This window comes from Amblyomma maculatum, chromosome 6 (genome assembly GCF_055883805.1).
Source record: "Amblyomma maculatum isolate TAMU_Amacu chromosome 6, ASM5588380v1, whole genome shotgun sequence".
Classification (NCBI taxonomy): domain Eukaryota; kingdom Metazoa; phylum Arthropoda; class Arachnida; order Ixodida; family Ixodidae; genus Amblyomma; species Amblyomma maculatum.
In genome coordinates this window covers 161,766,845-161,788,560 of record NC_139349.1, presented here as the reverse complement: position 1 = coordinate 161,788,560, position 21,716 = coordinate 161,766,845, and the positions used below count along the sequence as shown (strand labels likewise).

The window sequence follows — 21,716 nt, the reverse complement described above, 5'->3', positions numbered from 1 at the left end:
GCTGGACGTATCTGAATGGATTGATGAACGTCATGGTGTTGCAGCCAGCTTCAACAGTGAGCACGGCAAACGGCAGGGATACACAGTGGCGACGCGCGAAGCCATCGGAAGACGTGAAGATGACAGATCCGTCGGAAAGAGAGTCGAATACAACAGCCAGAACCACGGCAAAACATGTCGGGATTGAAACATCGTCAGTCACAGTGAGTTTGGCGCACGTAGTAGAGGTGTCGATCGTCGTGGCATCACAGAAGGGAAACAACGCTACTTCTGCACGAGTGCAGTCGACAATGGCCTCATGTTGGGATAGAAAGTCCCAGCCCAAGATGACGTCGTGAGAGCATGATGAAAGGACGATGAATTCAATGATGCAGAGTGCGCCCTGAATACGAACTCTTATTGTACAGGTGGTAGCAGGGTAGATGAGCTGGGAATTGGTGGCACGAAGCAAAAGACCATATAACTTCGTCATCACTCTGCGCACCTGGAGGCACAAATTTTCGCTTGGCACGGGCAGAACAGCACCGGTGTCAATAAGGGCAAGAACATCAATGCCGTGCTGCAGGGTTGAACGAAGGTGCATGGCAGACATTGAGCGGCGACGAACTGATTGATGGCATTCGGAGTTGATTGGTTGGTTCATAGGAAGGGAAAGGCGCAGTATCTGTCACACTTGCTCTGTGGACACCTGAACCGCGCCGTGAGGGAAGGGATGAAGGTGGGAGTGAAAGTGGATAGAGAGAAAGGGGAGCCGTAGTGGAGGGCTACGGAATAATTTCGACCACCTGGGGATCTTTAACGTGCGCTGACATCGCACAGCACACGGACGCCACTTCGTTTCGCCTCCATCGAAACGCAGCCGCCGAGGCCGGGAAACATTCGGAGTTGATGGGCTAGTAAGTCGGGGTTCTGGTAAAATGCCGAGGAGGATCGTAAACGTATGCTCGGTTTGCTTCGTCAAAGGAGGCCATGTCGCGGCGGCGCAGTGACGCATCACGTTTCCAGCGATGCCATAGGCGTAGCAAATAGGCAATTTGTCTGGTGTTCGCCATGGTTAGAAACGTTCGGGTCGCGGCAGAACAGCAGGAGTGGGAACAACTCGAGGGGGAGATTGAAAAAGAGGAAACTCTGGCGGAAGCTGTCGGGCTATTAAAGCGTAAGCGGCGCTGCACCAGAATGCGCAGCAGGAAGAAACCCTGCAACGGGAGGCGGGTGACAAACTGATGGCATATCCTCGGACACTTGCCCCGTATCAGTAGTTGAAGTGTCGGTGCCAGAATTGATGGCGTGCTCGGAACAGGGGGAAGCAGCGACAGCTGCCGGGCGACCTTCTTACGGACAAACTGCTGAATATGGAGCATGAGAGAACTATTGACTTCTCTCTTTAGGTCGATGTTATTAAGATCGCGGGCTGTGTTAGGGAAGCCGAGTGAAGACTCGACCTCGACACAGTTCGTCATAGCTCTGGCAGAGGTTGATGATCTCACTGACAGAGGTGGGGTTTTCGGCATCAAGCCTGTGAAATGATTCTTCCTCAATGCCCTTAAACACATGCTTGATACGCTCAGTCTTTGTCATTGATGCACTGACGCGCTTGCATAATGTCGAGGACGTCTTCGATATAACTGGTGAAGCTTTCACCGACCTTCTCTGAGTGAGAGCAAAGGCACTGCTCAGGGTGAAATTTGCGCACGGCCTGACGCCCAAAGATGTCAATATAGGAGGTCTTGAAAGCGGACCTGGTAGTGAAGTCCTATTCGTGGTTTTTGAACCAAATGTTCGACACATCCGTCAAGTAGAAAACGACATTTGTCAGCTTCATGCCGTCGTCCCACCGGTTGTGAGCGCTCACCCGGTCGTATGAGGACAGCTGGTCCTCCACATCATGGTTGTCCGTGCCACTGAAAATGGCAGGATCCCGTTGACGAACCGCACCGGGGCCGGGTGCGGGTGGCGATAAAGAGGCGGTTCGTTGGAGCGCTGGCCCGAACAGCTGTTGCTCGCGTCTAGTGCCGGCGCGCTGGCGGCAGGTCATTATCTTCTTTACAGTGTAGACAGGACCTCACGTGCTGGAGCTTACGTCTCGTCCTCTCAAATGCCTGTTTGCTTGCGTATTACTCGGCGGATTCTTAGTAAAAGATGTTTTGTAGCGTGTTGTTTTAACAAGGTCTTTAAAACATCATTAATGCACTTGATGGAAGACAGTTTCTAGGAACAAGCAAAAAAGCTACAAGCAGGGGGTTATCCTCAATATATCCTGTTACCTATATCTGAAGGGATGACCAGAAAGGATCGTAAGAGCGTTCCTGAAAAACATAAGAGCGTAATAAAAATTTAATAGAGACAAGAAATTTCACGTCATTATAAATTAAAGCAAGTGATCAGCTGTTTAATTTGTGTTTTGAGCCACTAATTAGGTTTCAAAACTTTGTAACGTGATAAAACCTGTCCCTGTGAAGAAGCAAGCCTGCACAAAGCAAAGGAAGAAATTTGTTGAGTGCGCCGAAGGTGTTATTTCCTACCACTGTTATGTGGTACAGTATTTGTTCTCTGGACCAGAAAGTGCCTCTATAGCATTCGACGGAACATAGAAAATATCTGAAATCGGTAAAGATAATCTCATTGAACACCGCGCAGAGTGCGCGCAGCTATATGTGCTCGACAATTTAAGCGATGTTGTCACAGACCGAAACAGAGAACAGCTAACTAGAGAGATCAATGAAGGCGAGATAGATGAAAAGGCGGGAAAGTAAATGTGAGAGCATGCCTTTTGTTTTGTTACCATAGAATGAGTTGTTTCTTAACGGCGCCAACAATTAGATTGTGTTGCGTTGCACAACAGACAGTGTGACAGGCTTGCAGGATATCTTCTGATACACGCACTGTGTATATAAAAATGCGTGCATCATTTAGTAAAAATTAAGCTGGAATTCATCAAATTTGTTGTCTGGGTGTCTCTTTCCTGTTTTATTTATTTATTTTTCCTCTCAAGGCAGGAGACCTTAAGGAGGAAAATGGATACAAACAAGGGGCTTGCTTACAGGGTGTTTATGTTGCTAGTCATAAAATTTGAGCTAAAGCAGTACAAAAGATTTGATGATCGGCGCTACAGAAAGAATGTCCAGGAAGGTGGTTTCAGTCTTGGGCTGTTCGTGCAATGAGTCTCCTGCACGTTTAAGACGAAAGCCTTTAATAGCTCATGCTCGCGGCCACGATCGCGTCCGTCCGTCCGTCCCTAACGCTTCTGTTAAAGGGAACTAATAAAGATATGAGGAAACAAAATGGTTGCATAAGATACATGAGGAAACAAAGAATTAAAAGCCGAGTTTATTGACTTTAGAGCAATTAGTGTTCTAAATGTAGCAAAAACGTAAAATTACGTCGAAATAGCGCGGACATCGATGTATCCACAGGAACAGGGTGAAGTCAAATCCACCGGAAGTCTTCTCCTGTCATGTAGAATAACCGGAATTGACGTCACAATGACGTCAGAAACAACCATGATGTCACGGCTGGTCATAACTTCACCAGACGATTCACGAATATACGAAGCTGGCCCCTCTGGGCGTCCAATCCAGGCGTCCGTGTGGGGCCTTTCCTCCCCACACGGCGCTTCCGTGTGTGGCGCTTCCTCGAAAGCCGCACCACACAGCATACACAAGCAGACGCTGTGCAGCAGGCATCGTGGCGTTTCAAATTGGTTTACAGGAACGAAAAGCCGCATTATCTGCCATAAATCTCTGCGGACATCTTAACGGTGCCGTAATGAAAGTGAGGAAGGTGGGGGTGAAAAAAGAAAGAGGCGCCGTAGTGGAGGGCTTCGGACCACCGCCCGATAAAGGCTTTCGCCTCATCGCACTTTAGTGGTAAAAGTGCATCATAGAATCGTTTGAAGAAAGGAATACCGACATTATTGGAATGAGCATTTCGTGATGAGACATCTGATGAAGGTGGCACAAGATCACTACGCAGTATCAGGTAATGGTACTGTATGTTGTGAAATAAACAAAGGCGAGCATACTCAAGACGGGAAGCAAGGGACGTTAAATGTAATTTGTTTTCACCGACATCACGCATGCAGTGCGGCTCCAGTTCAGAAGGAAACGAGCACAGTTATTCTGAACAAATTTGAGGGTGGTGAGGAAGTTACCCGTGCTGGGATCCCAAATGGACGCAGCATATTCTAACTTACTGCGAACTAGTAGTTTATAAAAGAGAAGTTTCGCTGAGAAAGAAGCACAGGCGCGATTGGCATTCTTAATTATGGAATGGATTTGAACAGATCATGTTAGATCACTTGTTACATCGAGGTGAACTTCTAGCGCTACAGTCTTCATCATTACTTGAACGTGTGAGCAAACAAATTTAAAGAGAAAAATGACTTGCTTTGTCGTGATACACATAAAACTACGGCCGACAGTCATTGCTACTAAAGAAAGCATGTGTCATTTTTTATGTTCCCAATTGTTAAAGAGTGCAATCGAGAAAATAATTGGTTACAAAACAAAAGCAAAACGAAACCACGTGCCAGTTATGGGATGTGACCCTTTGACCTCTGAATATCATTACCTGGAATCTTCCGACTGCGCTACAGCGTTTTTCTTCTTTACAATCACCTTAATCCGTGAATGCATTTCCTAATCAACACTTGTCCACCACGGAATTCAAAAACACATCTGTTTCAGATGAGCTGGCAGCCTGGTTTTCATAGCCAGCGCCAGAGTTTTCCATACAGCACACGCCCTCCTAGTTTGACCATGCTCCAAGTGAAACTCATGCTGTCACTGCATGTTCCACGTCCACCGCTTTGGATGATGTCTGCTCTGGCTAACGTTTGCAAAGATAGCTTACATGCGACAGGACTACCAAAAAAGATTAAATTGCTATTACCGGAGCACGGTCTCTACAGCATCGGACGCAAAATTTGGAGGCTGCAGGAGTTTAGATCCAACCGGTGGTACGTGGTTATTTTTTTTAGAATGACTTGCCTCCATTACGTTAGTTTTTCATATGTATCAACACAAATTGCTGCGGCTTAGCTCGATTGAACGCATTTGTTTGCTTGGTTATGCTGTGTAGCTACGCCAGGTTAGGTTCACATGTGCCTAAACTTTTTTTACAAAGTAGATGTTCGATTGATAACGGTCGGACACAGTTTTCCTCCACGGCTGTCTACGAGTGTCATAGAAAGGCAGCCAAAGAAATGGTTCTAGCGCGCGACTCCTCCATGGTGGTTTTGAATTCTCAACACCACTGTAGCAGGGTCAACACGACATGAATATGTCGTGGGCATTTTGAAGGGGGAGGTCCCGGGAGGCGAGCCAGATGGGCACCGGTAGGCAGGAGGCAAGGAGACTTCGTGACAGAGTGGCCATGCGGGCTAGTTGGTTTGAATCAAGCATAATGCAACCAGCGAACACAACGGAACACAAGAAGAAGGAGTGCACTAGAGCGCTGTCCTGTGTACTCCTTCTTCTTGTGTTCCGTTTTGTTCGCTGGTTGCATTATGCTTGAGACTTTGTGGCATCTTGTTAGCGAATGTTGCATATTTCTTGATATATGTGCCAGAACAAATAAAGTTTGCCAGTTTTATCAAGAGGAAGAAGCAGGAGGTGCATTTGAGAAATAAAAAAAGGAAAGCAGCAGCAGAAGCGAGCGTCGCCGGCGCGCGCCGTCTTGCGAAGAACCGGAAGGCGACAGCTCCTCGCGCCTCATCTGAGGTCACATTTTACGCGCCAATCACAATGGCGCCGTGAGGCTTAGTAAAATATATGTTTTAAAGTCCCCTATGCTTTCCTTTTTGTCAAAGGAGGGGGGAGGGACGGGTCAGAGCATTTCAACGTCCAAACTACGCCGCTTGAAAGCATAAACCACCCAAAGCAGAGCTGTTATTTTGCTATTGCTACATTTTGCTGGCCCCGTGGGGTAGTATTTTAGTCCACTAGCACGTACCGACATTTTGTAAGGATTTCAGTGTCCACAAGTTTGGTTTGGTTTGATTTTGGTCTTTAACGTCCCAAAGCGACTCAGGCTATTAGAGACGCCACAATGGAGGACTCCGGAATTTCGACCACCTGGGATTCTTTAACGTGCACTGACATCGCACAGCACACGGGCGCCTAGCTTGTCGCCTCCATCGAAAAGCTGCCGCCTAGGCCGGGATTCAATCCCGCGTCCTTGGGCACAGTAGTCGAGCGCCCTAACCACTGCGTCACCCCGGCGGGGCGTGTCCACAAGTGCTGTCATGCTTACTTGTGTTTCAGCTTGTATAGCCGAGAACGCCACACGGGTATCCTGAATACCATTTTTGACAAGAATGCGTATGACAGCAGCATCCGACCTCCAGTCGTTAATGGCACAGGTAAGTACCTAGAATAGATTACATATGCGTGTAGTTAAGCCAATGATGGCGCAGTAAGCCCATACTCTCGGTGTAAAGCTCCTCCCAGAAAGATGTCGAGTTTTAGCTTCGCGATTTTAATTTTTCTGAAGCAAAACGTGGCAGCCTACCATAAGAAAAGAAGTCACAAAATTCGCTTGTTCTGTAGAGCGTCTGGTCAGGCTGATAGTAAATTAAATATAAAAATAAAGAATACGAGTATTAAATATACTCCAGTATTAAATCTAATCCAGTATTAAATATAAATCAAAAAACGACATTTTCATGTCAAAAAATGCAATGATGCAGGCAATTAAGTAGGATAGTTAGCGATCGGGGAAAGAAAAACAGTTGATATAGGATGACTCATTTGCAGAAAAGGGCTTTTTTATGTCTTCATTCGTCGTCCTTTTATCCGTGCGCTTTGTGGGAAACAAAGAATTACCGACTACGCCAGAGTCACCTTACAAAGCAGAGAGGTTGACCAGGGAAAATACCATTAGCTCGACATCACATGGCGATGCACAAAAAGGCTTAGAAAGAGATGAGCAAGCAAAAACGACTAGAGCTCAATGCGTTGAGTTTGGCCACGTAGTGGTTTAGACCTCAGTGCTGCACGAAGTCGGTGTAAAGACCTTGATGGATTTTCTATCGAGGAATACTGCGAACAAAGTTCTAGGGCACTGGCGATTTTTATAGGAGTCAAGTGTGATGAGTGCATTTCTCATTCCGCAACATTTGGCAGGTTGCTGAAAAAGGAAATAAACAGTATACAAATAAAAATAAAGAGGACTGCAGAATCTGCATTGGCGTAACGCGAAAGCACGGATGCTGCTGTTGGTTGCTTCTGGTTGCTTCAAGTTGCTTAATTCCCTTGTTTACCCATTTTAGTCTTTGGTACTTTCAAATTTCGCGCAAATCCCTTAATATGCCCTTTTTCGGCTCTACTTCTGGTAGCATGACGTCACATCCTCTACGTCATATTATTTCACTTCTTGTTTATTAATTTTAGTCTTTGGTGCTTTCAAATTGCGTGCCTATCCTTCCTATGCCATTTTTCGACTCTACTTCCGGCTTGGTGACATCACTTCCTTAACGTTACCTTACTTGACTGATTGATTTATTTACTATTTTATTATTTGATACATTCAAATGTGGCGCCAAGCCATTCGCTAATGAGACCATTAGACCATTCCTCACAACTGCTGCGGACAATTTTTACATTGTTTGCCTGTAATAATTTGCCTAATTAACTTATTGGCCTAATTATTATTTATTCAGCACCATTATGCCATCTTCTATCGATTGCCACTTCTCAATTACTCGCAACTACTGCGGACACGATTTTGCGTACGCGGCTTGCGGACAAGATCTGCGGACACGGTCTGAGGACAGACATCTTTAAACATAGCGAATGACGCTTTCGCTTTAATAGCACAAAACAAGCTGCAGTAATGCCTTCGTTGTTGCTCATCATTTATATGGCTAGTGAGCGTACTGTACACCTTACGCATGGCTATCAGACGTTTTTGTTAACATATGGACACTGCACTAACTCGAGGTGAGCTCCACGGCAGTAGAGTACTGTCTAGAAATCCGGTGGGTAATACTATAGTTAACAACACATTCTTGTTACGATTTCTATAGACCTTTCCTGATGAACCCTTAACATGATTCAAAACACTCGAATACTTGTACGCTGCCTGCGACAGAGGCACTAAATTAGTAAAGGGCGGATAGCGAATTTGAACGATTGGGTCTGTCTTTGATTTAGCTTATCTGCTGAGTGTGAAAAGCTGGTCATGACATTCTAGGGAAAATGAAATATTCTTACGAGCTAGCTTCTGTTGACATTATTCGAAAAAAAATCGTAATGTGTCACAGGGGAACTAATGCATGGCGTAATATGCAGTGCACATAGAGTGTAAATAACCGCCAATAACGTGGAACTACTTGCACCTGCAATATTAGATGATTTGGTTGACGAGCACACAGAAAGTGTTATTCTATCACAACACAGTGGGCTCTTTTATCACACAAATGTGTTTTTAAGATGCGCGCCGCTAGCTTAAAAATTGCTGTTCTTTATTTAAAATTAGTGAAAAGTAGGCATCTGTAGGCTATTTCGCTTTTAAAAAGAAAGATAACTGTGCACACAATATATGCACATGTTTATGAAATATTCAATATACGCACGACCTTTTCTCTCGACCTTCCTGAGTGAGCCGATTTCCCAACACTAAACACAACATCTGACACTTGTCGCTATATCGTGTCAGGACCTGAGATCTTATAGACCTTCGTGCTTCATAATTTGTATTTAGCTCTTGAACTGTTGGTTATGGCGCCTACTGATATCTACTCGTTCTTCCAATCAAACTCTCTGTGTGAAGCTTTGCGCTTCCTCATTCTGTGCTTCTCACATTGTAGTATATTAGTGGCGCTGCCATCGTGCAAGAAACGCAGTTTCTTTCTCTTTTTTCATGCCGTAGTGTGTGCATAGACCTGATTGCTCGTGCCACTATTGTACAAAATTTGTGACATGATACAAGCACTGATCCCGTAGCGTACTTTACATGATACAAGGCTCAAACGCTTTTCTCAGAGCTTCTTGCCTGCTTGCGGCTCATGAATGAACTGGGAATACACGATTTATCATGATGGTAATGTTTAATACACCTTGAAACATTTTCAGTATCTTCTCCTCAGATGTGTTAGAGAAATAATTACACCATATTTTATTAACATTGTGCTATAAGTAACCATAATTTCGTTTTGCTTCCTTGTTTTTCTTCCGAAAGGTCCTGTCCGCGTAGAAGTAAGCATGTTCGTCCTTTCGATACCGGAGGTTTCTGCAAAGCAAATGGTGAGCACAGGTACATTCATTTCTAATTACCATTCTGTGCTCGTTTCACAAGTCGGCGATTCACGCTTGCGTATTTATGCGCATTTTTCAATAGAAAGAAGACCCTTTACAATCACAACCCTACAGGATAATCAAGGATATCCATAAATAATTTTGTTTACTTTTCAGATTTCGCAAGTTATTTGCGTTAGGCCTCTCATTACCAGCTGCATTGAAATTATCTGGGAAGGGGCCGATAATACATAAGCGCTGACAAGGATTGCAGTAGCAATGACAACATGGTTTGCGAGCAACCGCTCCTCTTCAAGCCTTGCCCTGCATTTGATGAAAATATGACGCTGCAAGCACGTTATGTGCGAACAATTATTCCGAAGGAAGACGTATTGACCACATACTGACTAAAGGTGACCAGCCAGTCAAATCACGCCAAAATACAGGTAGCCAAATGGTTGGTAGCAAATATAGAACCCAAATGCTGTGATGAAGTATATATCCTGGTCACTTCCGGTACATGTTGAAGGTGTGTCACAAAAGTAGATGATTGCTCATTCTTCAGGTCAAGTTGTAAAACACGACGAAGATAATTTTATTTTGCCATAAAGAAAGCAATGCTTGATGCAACCAAGAAAATTCTCTATTGCATTAAATACACACGAAAAGGAAGCAGTTTTACCTTGCCTTGTTTGTCGCCTGCACATGACAGACGTAATGAACGTGATGTAACTGGTCGCGACTTCTAAGGTCTTCCTGCTAAGGTGGCTTCATCGCTCCTCTGAAAATTCTTGCCGTCCTTGTAAGCACCTGTCCTGTCTCCAGAGAAGTGGATCTTCTATTTCCGAGGAAGCTCCAGACGTCCTCTCCGCGTCAGGCTGCGACACCTCCGGCGCATGCTACTTATGCATGATTGCAGCTCAGGTCGGCACGGAGGCTAGGCCTAGTGCTGCCGCTGCCACGCTGGCAGAGGTAGCTTCGCCGGAGTTGCTCGCTGCAACTCCTGCTCTGCCGTCGACACCTCTACCTGACCATCGGCCTCAGGTCTAGCTTGGTGCTCCCGGTTCTTCAGCACCAGCGCTTATTCAGTCTTCCTAAAATGGACAACAGCCCGTAAGTGATCTGTTCTCTGGGCGGAGCACGGCTATGGCCACTCAGCTAACACGACGAGATGCACATCCAAAATTGCGACCTGAGGAGACAAGCTCTCCAATGGACCTATCGGCTCCACCATCTGTATCAACGAGCACCTGTGCCCCTCACAAGCGTCCTTTGGAAGATAATCAACCGAATTCGTCCTCGGCAAGTGGTGGCTATCAAGGAAAGCGCTCCTGTTTAACTATCGAAAACCAGGTTGCACCTACACCGGGATCGTCATCTTATAAGGTGGCGATTAAATCTCTAGCCAACAAAAGCCTCACCGATATACCAAACAGGATCATCTAGGCCAACTTGGACGCGTGTCTCGGAACCAGAGGTTTTCGGGACTTCACGGCAAGGAAGCAGTCAAACACTATAGCTGTGTGGCTCCCGACACTTACTGCGGTGGAATTTGTCCAAGCGCTTAGTTATATATCAGTCACAAGTGAGATCTCAGTGCCTGTGCAAGTGTATCTAGTTGAAGGCTCCGACTCGCAGCGTTGCGTCGTTTACAACGTCGACATAAACGAAGATGAAACCACCCTTCAACGTGAGCTTTACTGCCCAACGCACCGAGTCATACAGGCCCGACACATAGGAAAGGGGCGTTCCTGCATGATCACCTTGCAAGGCCCTCCGACACTCCCTGCCTGTCTGTACCACTACGGCTGCATATTAAGGCCACGGCCGTATAAACTGAGTGTGGTTTACTGTTATAACTGTTTTCGGGCAGGGCACATGCGCAAATCTTGCCCTTTCGCTACTGCCGATGAAGGTGCGTCTGAAGGAAAAGTTACGTATCGATGCGGCCTCTGCAAATCGGACGACCACGAGATAACATCTCCAAGTTGTCCGACAAAGCAAAAGGCAACGCAGAAGGCTCGTCTTCGGAACAGTAAGCGTTGGCCAATAGAGGACATGACACCAGTGCAGACATCCAATCGCTTTGCAGCTCTTTAGTATGATGATGACGAGTGGCCAGAGCTTCCCGAGCCCGCTTCGAATGCACCTTCAACTAAGACAAAGTCTAATGATACGGTGCTCAAGAAACGCCGTCGACAACAGCCAATACAGCAGCGTACTGATCTACCAGACGACGATATGGCTGTAGTGGATGAGCAAATCAATCGTCTCTTAGCAGAAGTCTCTAAGCTCCGACAACACCGCGAAATGCTTGCTCGACGTCGGCGAGCTGCAGAAGTAACCGCCAAATCTAGTAATTGCCCAACACAACCGCCTTCATCCCGCGCAACAGGGCCATTTGTTGCCTCTTCCCAGAGTACCACAAAGCCTATGATAACTCTGCAACATCTCTGCTCCGCTATATGGTCAACCAGTTGTCCAACCTGACATCCGTGATACTACAGCGCTTGGACTCGCACACAAAAATGGCGAACTCCGGTCGTCCTGGTGTGCTACAGTGGAACTGTAGAGGCATTTCGACGAAAGTGGCCGAGCTCAAGACCCGACTGCGATTCAACAAGCTTCGGGTGTGGGCTATGTTACTTCAGGAAACGAACGCCTTGCCATCTACTCCTGGCTTCAGCGGCTACGTGTCTCCTTCAATGACCGACCGTCGCGTGCAGACTGCCTCTCCCCCGGGAAAGTCGGCGATATATGTTGCAACGCGTATTCCTCATGTACGCCTTTCTCTCGAAAACTGGTGCACATCATACCAGAAGGTAGTAGCAGTTGCTGCGAAATTTCTGAAAGGAACCGTTGTTCTTGTTTCTTATTACGTTCGACCAGCTGGAGGCGCCTCTTCCCGTATTAATCTTGGCTGGTTATTAAGTGTTCGTCGGCAATACCCCGGGTGTCCAATTCTAGTCGGAGGCGACTTTAGCGCCCCTCACCCAGATTGGGGGTATCCGACTGCAAGCCCTCGTGGTAGGCGTGTGCGGGACGCCTTCACTGATTCCCTGTTTGTTCTGCTTAATCACCCTGGGACAGCAACATGGCCTGTGCGTCACATACGTAGTGCTGCCTATGCTCCAGACTTGACGTGGTGGTTCGGCGCAGGAACTCCCCATGGCACATGGAGCCGGACTGCTGGGGAAGTGATCACCACCCTATCCTCATCGGTCTCCATCCCTCCCGTCTCCGCCCTTTACGCCGCAAATGTTCTGTGATAAACTGGGACAGCTTTCGCTCATGTCTCGGCAGTATGTCTTCAGATTCGCCGTCACTCCTTGTTGACCGTATACAGAGAGCACTAAACAGCGCGACGACTACTACCTGGATTGATGTAGGTCGACCGGCACCAGATCTCGGCCTGCTTAACTTGTGGGCAGCGCGCCGTCAAGCTGAGCTGGCTGCTATGCGAGACCCTACTTCGGGGCAGGCACGTACACGACTGAATTATCTTACCGCGAAGGCTCGGAGATATGAACGCGATCTCTCGCGACGCCAGTGGCATGCATGGTGTGAACAAGTTTCTGAAAAATCATCGAATGCCTCACTCTGGCGAACGTTTCGTGCAATGGAACACGGTCGTAGTTCTACTGACGCAGCAGCAACAGCATGCTTTGCGGCTAATCTGTCGCCGTGCGATTTCGCCAAAGAAGCTGCTCGAAAAGTTTTCCCAAAATACGATATACTGCCTCCTTCAGCTGTAAACCTTAATTTGGCAGGTATCCCTGCAAACGCATGGAAACTACCATCTGCTGCCGACGCGGATGGAATCGCGAGCCCCTTTTCGATGTGCGAGCTGCTGGCTGCAATTGATGATGCGAAACGGAAAACAGCGCCCGGCCTGGACAAAATTCAGTATGAGGTTTACAAGAACCTCAGTACTGCTGCACTTCCTCAACTACTAGACACCATAAACAAAGTGTGGCTTGATGGTGTCGTACCCGAGAGCTGGAAAACCGCTGTCGTGATCCCTATTCCCAAACCTGGGAAGCCTCCGACGGACCTCGCCAACTTACGACCAATCTCCTTAACATCAACGCTTTGCAAGCTCGCAGAGAAAATGCTAGCCACACGACTTTCTTGGTGGCTTGAACACCACGGTTTTTATCACCCTGCTCAAATTGGATTTCGTCCATACATATGTACAGAGGACGGGTTGGATGTCTTGGTATCAGCAGTTCTATCATCTACCCGCAGCCGCAATGTACGTACCATATTAGCAATGGATGTTGAAAAGGCATATGACAACATCAGTCATGCTGCAATCCTGAATGCCATTGACATGCTTCATCTCCCTCCGAGAGTACGCACTTTTGTCGCATCATTTTTGGACGGAAGAAAATTTGCAATACGCCTCAGCGGTGACACTGTTGGTTCATTCGTTTCACTACGTGGCGTGCCACAGGGATCAGTATTGTCTCCGACGTTGTTCAATATTACTTTCATCCCATTGGCGTAGCGCTTACACGATATCCCTGAAATCAAGTTTTTGCAGTACGCAGATGATATCACGGTATGGAGCACTCACCTTGATCTTCTCACTCAAGAGGCCGCCCTTCAGTCAGCATTAGACGTAACCTCTGATTACGCATCCTCCATTGGCCTTCAACTTTCTGTGTGTAAAACTTCATACACGTCAGTCGCCAACCACTGGGGACGCCGTAAACTGGCCTCAAATCCAATTCGTCTCTCTCTATCAGGCACCCCAATACAAGAAAGTTCGAGCCTGAAAATTATGGGCTTAACAATTCACCAATCAGGATCAGCGACTGCTTGGCTCTCTCAGGCAAAAAAGCAAGCACTTCAAACTATAAGTTTAATAAGAAGAATTGCACCTAAAACGGGTGGCGCTGGCTCGTCTGTTGCACGCCAGTTAGTGAGGGCGGTTCTGCAGCCCCGTATTGTTTATCAGGCCCAGTTCCAGCATCTTACAAGGGCAAAATGGGATAGCCTTGAAACCGTAAATCGAGAAGCTATGAGGACCATAACATGCCTCCCACGAATCACACCGGTCGTAGCGAATCACACCGTCGATGAACTGGTGCAGCAGCGTCGTGATGCTCGCAGACTCAAGGCCACTTTGTCACATTCCACGCAAGCACTGAGGGCGTATTCAACGTCACACATTATTCTTCAGCCACCTGCGCCAGTTCTCCCTCCCTGGAAATTTATTTATTTTATTTATTTATTCAGTGATTGTGTGGGCAATACATGGTACTGCCCGTGGGGCAGGACAAAAGGAGGTAATAAGTCTCCTGACGAGGTCCTGGCCCCACTGGGCGCAACAGCAGCGGGTGCAAAGTACAGGCAATGCACATTCAACTACATATAACAATCTTCAGCGTATATGAAACAAAAACACCGAGTTAAAAACTATCACCGCAGTACAAAATACGCATTCAGACACGTGCCAATAACAAAACATAAGGAAATGTAACAACAGTTATGAAACTCTGGAACAATGTAAAGGAATAGCACAATACATTTCGATTTCGCATCTACTTTAGTCATGTATTTGGTTTTCTATTGAAGTGAAAAGAGGTTTTATTTTCCGTTTGAAAGTTGGTACAGTTATACAGTTAGGAGACTACACGCCAACTGACATCCGCAGACCGACGTCTGCCAACTCTGCATCGTTGCTACGCCGCAGATTTGAAGAGCAAGATATTAACCTGCCTCAAGATTCCATAATAGTGTACGTAGATGGAAGCCTGCAAGGCTGTGAAGCCAAAATAGCAATCTACTGTCCACGGAGACCTAGCCTGAATCAGACAACTACGTTTCAGCTTTCGGAACCACTTACATCTTTCTGCTATGAGCTTGTGGCAGTTCAGGAGGCACTCTGCTCCGTGACTTCTATAACCATGCTCCCTACAGCCCACGTTGTCATGCGCACTGACGCACTTCAAGCAGTACTTCTGCTCCGACGTGTAAGCCGCTGCCCTAAAATTTGCCAGGACATCCACCAGGTTGCGGCGCGCATCCCACACTCAATGCGCATTGAGTGGGTCCCACGGGATCTGCTGCCTTCCCAAAGTCAAGCTGATTTTGCAACCCGCCTCGTGAACCAAGACGCATCAATCCCACGGCTTCTTGAAGTCGACGACGCTGCCCTCCTTTTGTCAAGAAAGGAGCACCTCCGGCGCCGCACACGTGCACTTATCCCTCCGTGTGCGATATCCCTTCCCCGCGGTCTCACCCGTGCCGAGGAGGTTGCGCTTAGGAAGATCCGGGTCGGTGTTGCCCTTACACCAGCTGTAACTAGGATGTGGTCATACTTCCAACACTTATATCCTCGCCCAGGATGCCCGATCTGTAACAACGAAGATGTCGAGGCCGACATCCACCACTTGCTGTGGGACTGCCCTGCACTCAAGCCAAGACGAATCCGGCACCTGAGCATAGCTGGCCTTTCAGCAACCAATCCTGCCTCATATGTCACTTGGACGCAGGAACCTCATCATCGCTCACTTCTGGGCTTCATAAAATCAGCCAACCTTTTTCCATTCATTTAATCATTTATTCATCCTTCATCTCATAACCTACTGATGCCCTGAGGCAATAAATATCGACTAAAAAAAACTGGTCGCGACTATTTAAAGGTGTCTCCTAAAAGTGAATCCGTTGTCACTGAACGTTCTGCCAGAATACATTCTAAACAGTTTCAAAAGGCAACCGAAGGCAACAACCAATGACGTTTATATATATATATATATATATATATATATATATATATATATATATATATATATATATATATATATATATATATATATATATATATATATATATTGATACAAACTACAGCCGACGACGAAGCGGAGACAATCAGTGGCCAGTTGACGTAGACAATGAATTGGTTGCTGGTTGGCGTAGACGACAAAGTTGGTTGCCTGAAACCGAGCTCAGACCGCTGCTCGGACCGCTTTCGGACTTCGGCAGTCTTCTAGGCTCAGGACGTTGTCTGGACGTTCGGCGCAATACCCTTCAGAGTCTGGTGGAGTGGGCTGGGTATGCTTTCCAACGTTTACACGCTTCACGACGGATCTGACTCCGGTCCACCAGCGACTCAGTCGCAGGTTGGGCCCCTTTCCACCTCTATGAGGATCACGCAGCCGCAACTCTCAAGCCATCTCGAGATGGCCACTGATCCCAGGCTCTCAGCTCGAATACTTTGCCACCCGCCGCGAACACCACCATCGTTTCAGCAGCTGCCTGTGGTCCTATTGACCCGACACCGGTGGTTAACCACATCAGTCCGTGTGACGCATCGGCTCAAGGTGTGGTGCCTGTTCTACGCCTTCGCAAGTCGGACGTGTGGCGTACGCGGGACCGCAGGCCAATCTGCTACCACTGCGGGGAGGCCGGTCACCTTTACCGTGCATGCCCGTATCGCCGAATGGGACTTAGCTGCTTCAGAACCGGTGCCCCCTGTCCACGGAACGGCGAACGGCCGCTCGAAATCGAAGCTCATCTGTCGGCCCGTCAGAGGCCTGGGAGATACAGGCGCCACCTGTCGAAATAAACACCGAGTTATCGCCGGCTCAGAAGGATCTGCTTTCGGCTGTCTTGGCAGATTTTGCAGACTACTTCGCAACGTCTTCCAAAGTGGGCCGAACGCCGGTCGCTAAGCACCGTATAATAACAGACGAGACCACGCGCCCTGTATGCCAACGCCCATACCGCGTTTCTCCAACGGAAAGGTTTGTACTCCTATTACAGACGCTTTGTACAAGACTTTTCGCACATCACAGAGCCGCTAACCAGACTGACTCGAGATGACACGCCGTTTCTGTGGGGAAGTGAACAAGAGGCGCTTTTCTTGAGCTTCGCAGCCGCCTACAGAATCCCCAGATACTAGGCCATTTTGACGAAAACGGCGCAACTGACGTTCACACTGATGCCAGCAACGTTGGGGTTGGTGCAGTACTAATTCAGTGGCAAGAAGGCGCAGAACGGGTCATCGCTTACGCGAGCCAAACACTTACCCGCTCCGAAACCAACTATGCAACAACTGAGAAAGAACGTCGGGCGGTAATATGGGCCCTCACCAAGTTCCGACCATACCTCTATGGCCTACCTTTCCGCCTTATAAGCGACCACCATTCATTATGCTGGCTCCCGAGCCTCAGAGACCCCTCAGGACGATTGGCTAGATGGAGCCTTAGATTACAAGAGTATAACGTAACAGTCGTGTGCAAATCAGGACCGAAGCATCAGGATGCTGACGGTCTGTCACGCTCGCCCATCGCCATATGTCCAGAAGAAACGGCCGATGATTTTTCCTTTCTGGGGGCTATCAGTACAGCCCAAATGGGCCGAGAGTTAGCGTCACTCATCGACTATCTGCAGGGCGTCGACGCCCGTATTCCCCGTGTTTTTATTGTGGGCTTAAAACGTTCACTCTGCGTGGTAACGTGCTCTACAAGCAAAATTTTGCTAACAGTGAAGAGACGATTCTCCTTGTTGTGCCCTCCGAGTTGCGCCGAGATATATTGTGTGCCTGTCATGATGAACGCACCACCGGCCACCTGGGGGTGAGCCGTACACTTGTATGAATTCGTCAAAAGTATTATTGGCCCAGGTTACTCCCAGCGGTGCGTGCCTATGTACGCATATGTCATGACTGCCAACGTCGGAAGTCTCACTATTGAAACCCGCTGGATTTCTTCAGCCTATTGCTCCGCCGAAAACCCCTTTCCATCAAGTGGGCATGGATCTTTTCGGTCCCTTTCCGAAGTCCTCGTCTGGCAACCGTTGGGTAGCCGTCGCAACAGACTACCTAACACGGTACGCAGAGACCGCGTCCCTTGTTAAAGGTACTGCAGCCGAAGGTGCTCAATTTTTCGATCATAACATTGTCCTACGTCATGGCGCCCCCGCCGTGGTAATCACTGACCGTGGAACAGCTTTTACGGCTCGCCTAATCCGGTTGGTCGTGACACTGACTCACACTAGCCATCGACGTGCGACGGCGTATCACCCTCAGACCAACGGGCTGGTGGAGCGCCTCAATCGCACCCTCACCGACATGATTTTTATGTATGTAGACGCAGAACATCGCACCTCGGATGCGATTTTGCCCTATATAATTTTCGCGTACAATACCGCCACTCAAGAGACGACGCGACTGACCCGGTTCCAACTTGTCTTCGGTCGCCAAGTGAGCACGCCGTTGAATGCCATGAAGCCAGTAGATCCTTCTTGCGGCTCTGACGCCGAACGTGACGCCGACATCTCTGTTCAGCGTGCTGAGGAAACGCAGTAGCTAGCACGCCTCAGAATCCATCGACAACAGGCGAATGACGCTGTTCGGTATAACCTCAGCCGTAGAATCGTCACTTACGAGCCGGCCGACTTCGTCTGGGTGTGGACACCTGTTCGTCATCGCGGTCTATCTGAAGAGTTACTCTACCGATACGGGATTGTTCGCCGTATTAGTGACGTCACCTTCGCCGTTGTTCCCGTAGCTTGAGCTTCATCCCGAAGGCCACAGCATCCTGAAGTCGTGCACGTGGTTCGGCTGAAGCCCTATCATGATCGTGCATGACTGAACTTTTCGTCAATGCCGCTGGGTCCTTGTGACACTTTTGTGAACCCTTTCGCTAACTTCTTCCTATTAGTAACGCGTCGCATCGACTCGATGCAAGAGAGGAGGGGGGCAGTGATACAAACTATAGTCGACTACGAAGCGGAGACAATCATCATCATCATCAGCCTGATTATACCCACTGCAGGGCGAAGGCCTCTCCCATATTTCTCCACTTAACCCGGTTCTGTGCAAGCTGCATCCACTTGACCCCTGCGAACTTCTTAATCTCATCCGCCCACCTAACTTTCTGCCGCCCCCCTGCTACGCTTTCCTTCCCTTGGAATCCAGTTTGTTACCCTCAGCGACCATCGGTTATCCTCTCTTCGCACTACATGTCCTGCCCATGTCCACTTCTTCTTCTTAATTTCTACTAGAATGTCGGTAACTTGAGTTATTTCTCTGACCCACTCTGCACGCTTTCTATCTCTTAATGTTACCCCTACCATTTTTCGTTCCATAGCCCTCTGGGTTGTTCTCAACTTAAGTAGAACTCTCTTGGTTAGCCTCCACGTTTCAGCCCCATAGGTGAGTACAGGCAAGATGCAACTGTTGTATCAATCAGTGTTGTATCGGAGACAATCAGTGGCTAGTTGACGTAGACGATGAAGTGGTTGTTGGCTTGCGTAGACGACGAATTTGGCTGCCTGAGACTGCGCTCAGACCGCTGCTCGGACCGCTCTCGGACTTCGGCAGGCTTCTAGGCTCAGGGCGTTGCCTGGACGTTTGGCGCAGTACCCGTTACAATATATATATATATATATATATATATATATATATATATATATATATATATATATAGCACCGGACGCGATGTTCGGAGGTCGTGGGTTCGGTCCCCACCGTCGGCACGTTGTTTTTTCTTCTACTTTGTGTTTAATGATCTTTCCCCTAAGTAGATTACATTACTAATTTCTGTGATTATCCAAGTAAAAATTAAAAAAAAGACATAAAATACAATCCCCAACGCTTTCCTTGGCCTCGCCGACTGTTGGCTTCTTTTATTCATGTATTATAACGAGCACCCTCATTTCCCCTTAATATATCTGCTTGTAGCTTACGGGGGTCTCGGTTCTGGCAGTCTTGAAGCCATAGGTAGCGTAAGAGGGTTCTAGCACAGCTTTCGCCCTCGCTCTTGATCACGTTCTACGTGACGCTGGCGGTAACACAGGACGTTCCACGTCCGCCGCTATGGCTGAGGGTGGCGCTGGTGAACACTCTCAAGGTTCGTATACAGACAAACATTAATACCCAAGAAAGTAGCAGGGGGGACAGCGGCCGATGTAGCTCAGTTGGAAGAGCACCGGACGCGATGTTCGGAGGTCGTGGGTTCGGTCCCCACCGTCGGCACGTTGTTTTTTCTTCTACTTTGTGTTTAATGATCTTTCCCCTAAGTAGATTACATTACTAATTTCTGTGATTATCCAAGTAAAAATTAAAAAAAAGACATAAAATACAATCCCCAACGCTTTCCTTGGCCTCGCCGACTGTTGGCTTCTTTTATTCATGTATTATAACGAGCACCCTCATTTCCCCTTAATATATCTGCTTGTAGCTTACGGGGGTCTCGGTTCTGGCAGTCTTGAAGCCATAGGTAGCGTAAGAGGGTTCTAGCACAGCTTTCGCCCTCGCTCTTGATCACGTTCTACGTGACGCTGGCGGTAACACAGGACGTTCCACGTCCGCCGCTATGGCTGAGGGTGGCGCTGGTGAACACTCTCAAGGTTCGTATACAGACAAACATTAATACCCAAGAAAGTAGCAGGGGGGACAGCGGCCGATGTAGCTCAGTTGGAAGAGCACCGGACGCGATGTTCGGAAGTCGTGGGTTCGGTCCCCACCGTCGGCACGTTGTTTTTTCTTCTACTTTGTGTTTAATGATCTTTCCCCTAAGTAGATTACATTACTAATTTCTGTGATTATCCAAGTAAAAATTAAAAAAAAGACATAAAATACAATCCCCAACGCTTTCCTTGGCCTCGCCGACTGTTGGCTTCTTTTCTTCATGTATTATAACGAGCACCCTCATTTCCCCTTAATATATCTGCTTGTAGCTTACGGGGGTCTCGGTTCTGGCAGTCTTGAAGCCATAGGTAGCGTAAGAGGGTTCTAGCACAGCTTTCGCCCTCGCTCTTGATCACGTTCTACGTGACGCTGGCGGTAACACAGGACGTTCCACGTCCGCCGCTATGGCTGAGGGTGGCGCTGGTGAACACTCTCAAGGTTCGTATACAGACAAACATTAATACCCAAGAAAGTAGCAGGGGGGACAGCGGCCGATGTAGCTCAGTTGGAAGAGCACCGGACGCGATGTTCGGAGGTCGTGGGTTCGGTCCCCACCGTCGGCACGTTGTTTTTTCTTCTACTTTGTGTTTAATGATCTTTCCCCTAAGTAGATTACATTACTAATTTCTGTGATTATCCAAGTAAAAATTAAAAAAAAGACATAAAATACAATCCCCAACGCTTTCCTTGGCCTCGCCGACTGTTGGCTTCTTTTCTTCATGTATTATAACGAGCACCCTCATTTCCCCTTAATATATCTGCTTGTAGCTTACGGGGGTCTCGGTTCTGGCAGTCTTGAAGCCATAGGTAGCGTAAGAGGGTTCTAGCACAGCTTTCGCCCTCGCTCTTGATCACGTTCTACGTGACGCTGGCGGTAACACAGGACGTTCCACGTCCGCCGCTATGGCTGAGGGTGGCGCTGGTGAACACTCTCAAGGTTCGTATACAGATAAACATTAATACCCAAGAAAGTAGCAGGGGGGACAGCGGCCGATGTAGCTCAGTTGGAAGAGCACCGGACGCGATGTTCGGAGGTCGTGGGTTCGGTCCCCACC

The 21,716-nt window shown here is 47.9% G+C and overlaps 1 protein-coding gene across 1 annotated transcript in view; it reads left to right on the top strand.

Moving 5' to 3' along the window:
* Window positions 1-5,744: 5,744 nt before the first annotated feature.
* LOC146187320 (glutamate-gated chloride channel-like) overlaps window positions 5,745-21,716 on the top strand; it is an 83,772-nt gene continuing 67,800 nt past the window's right edge. The window contains exons 1-3 of the mRNA XM_084608190.1: window positions 5,745-5,752; window positions 6,264-6,361; window positions 9,181-9,245. Of these exons, the coding sequence (XP_084464316.1) occupies window positions 5,745-5,752; window positions 6,264-6,361; window positions 9,181-9,245 (171 nt within the window). The remainder of the gene's footprint in view (window positions 5,753-6,263; window positions 6,362-9,180; window positions 9,246-21,716) is intronic.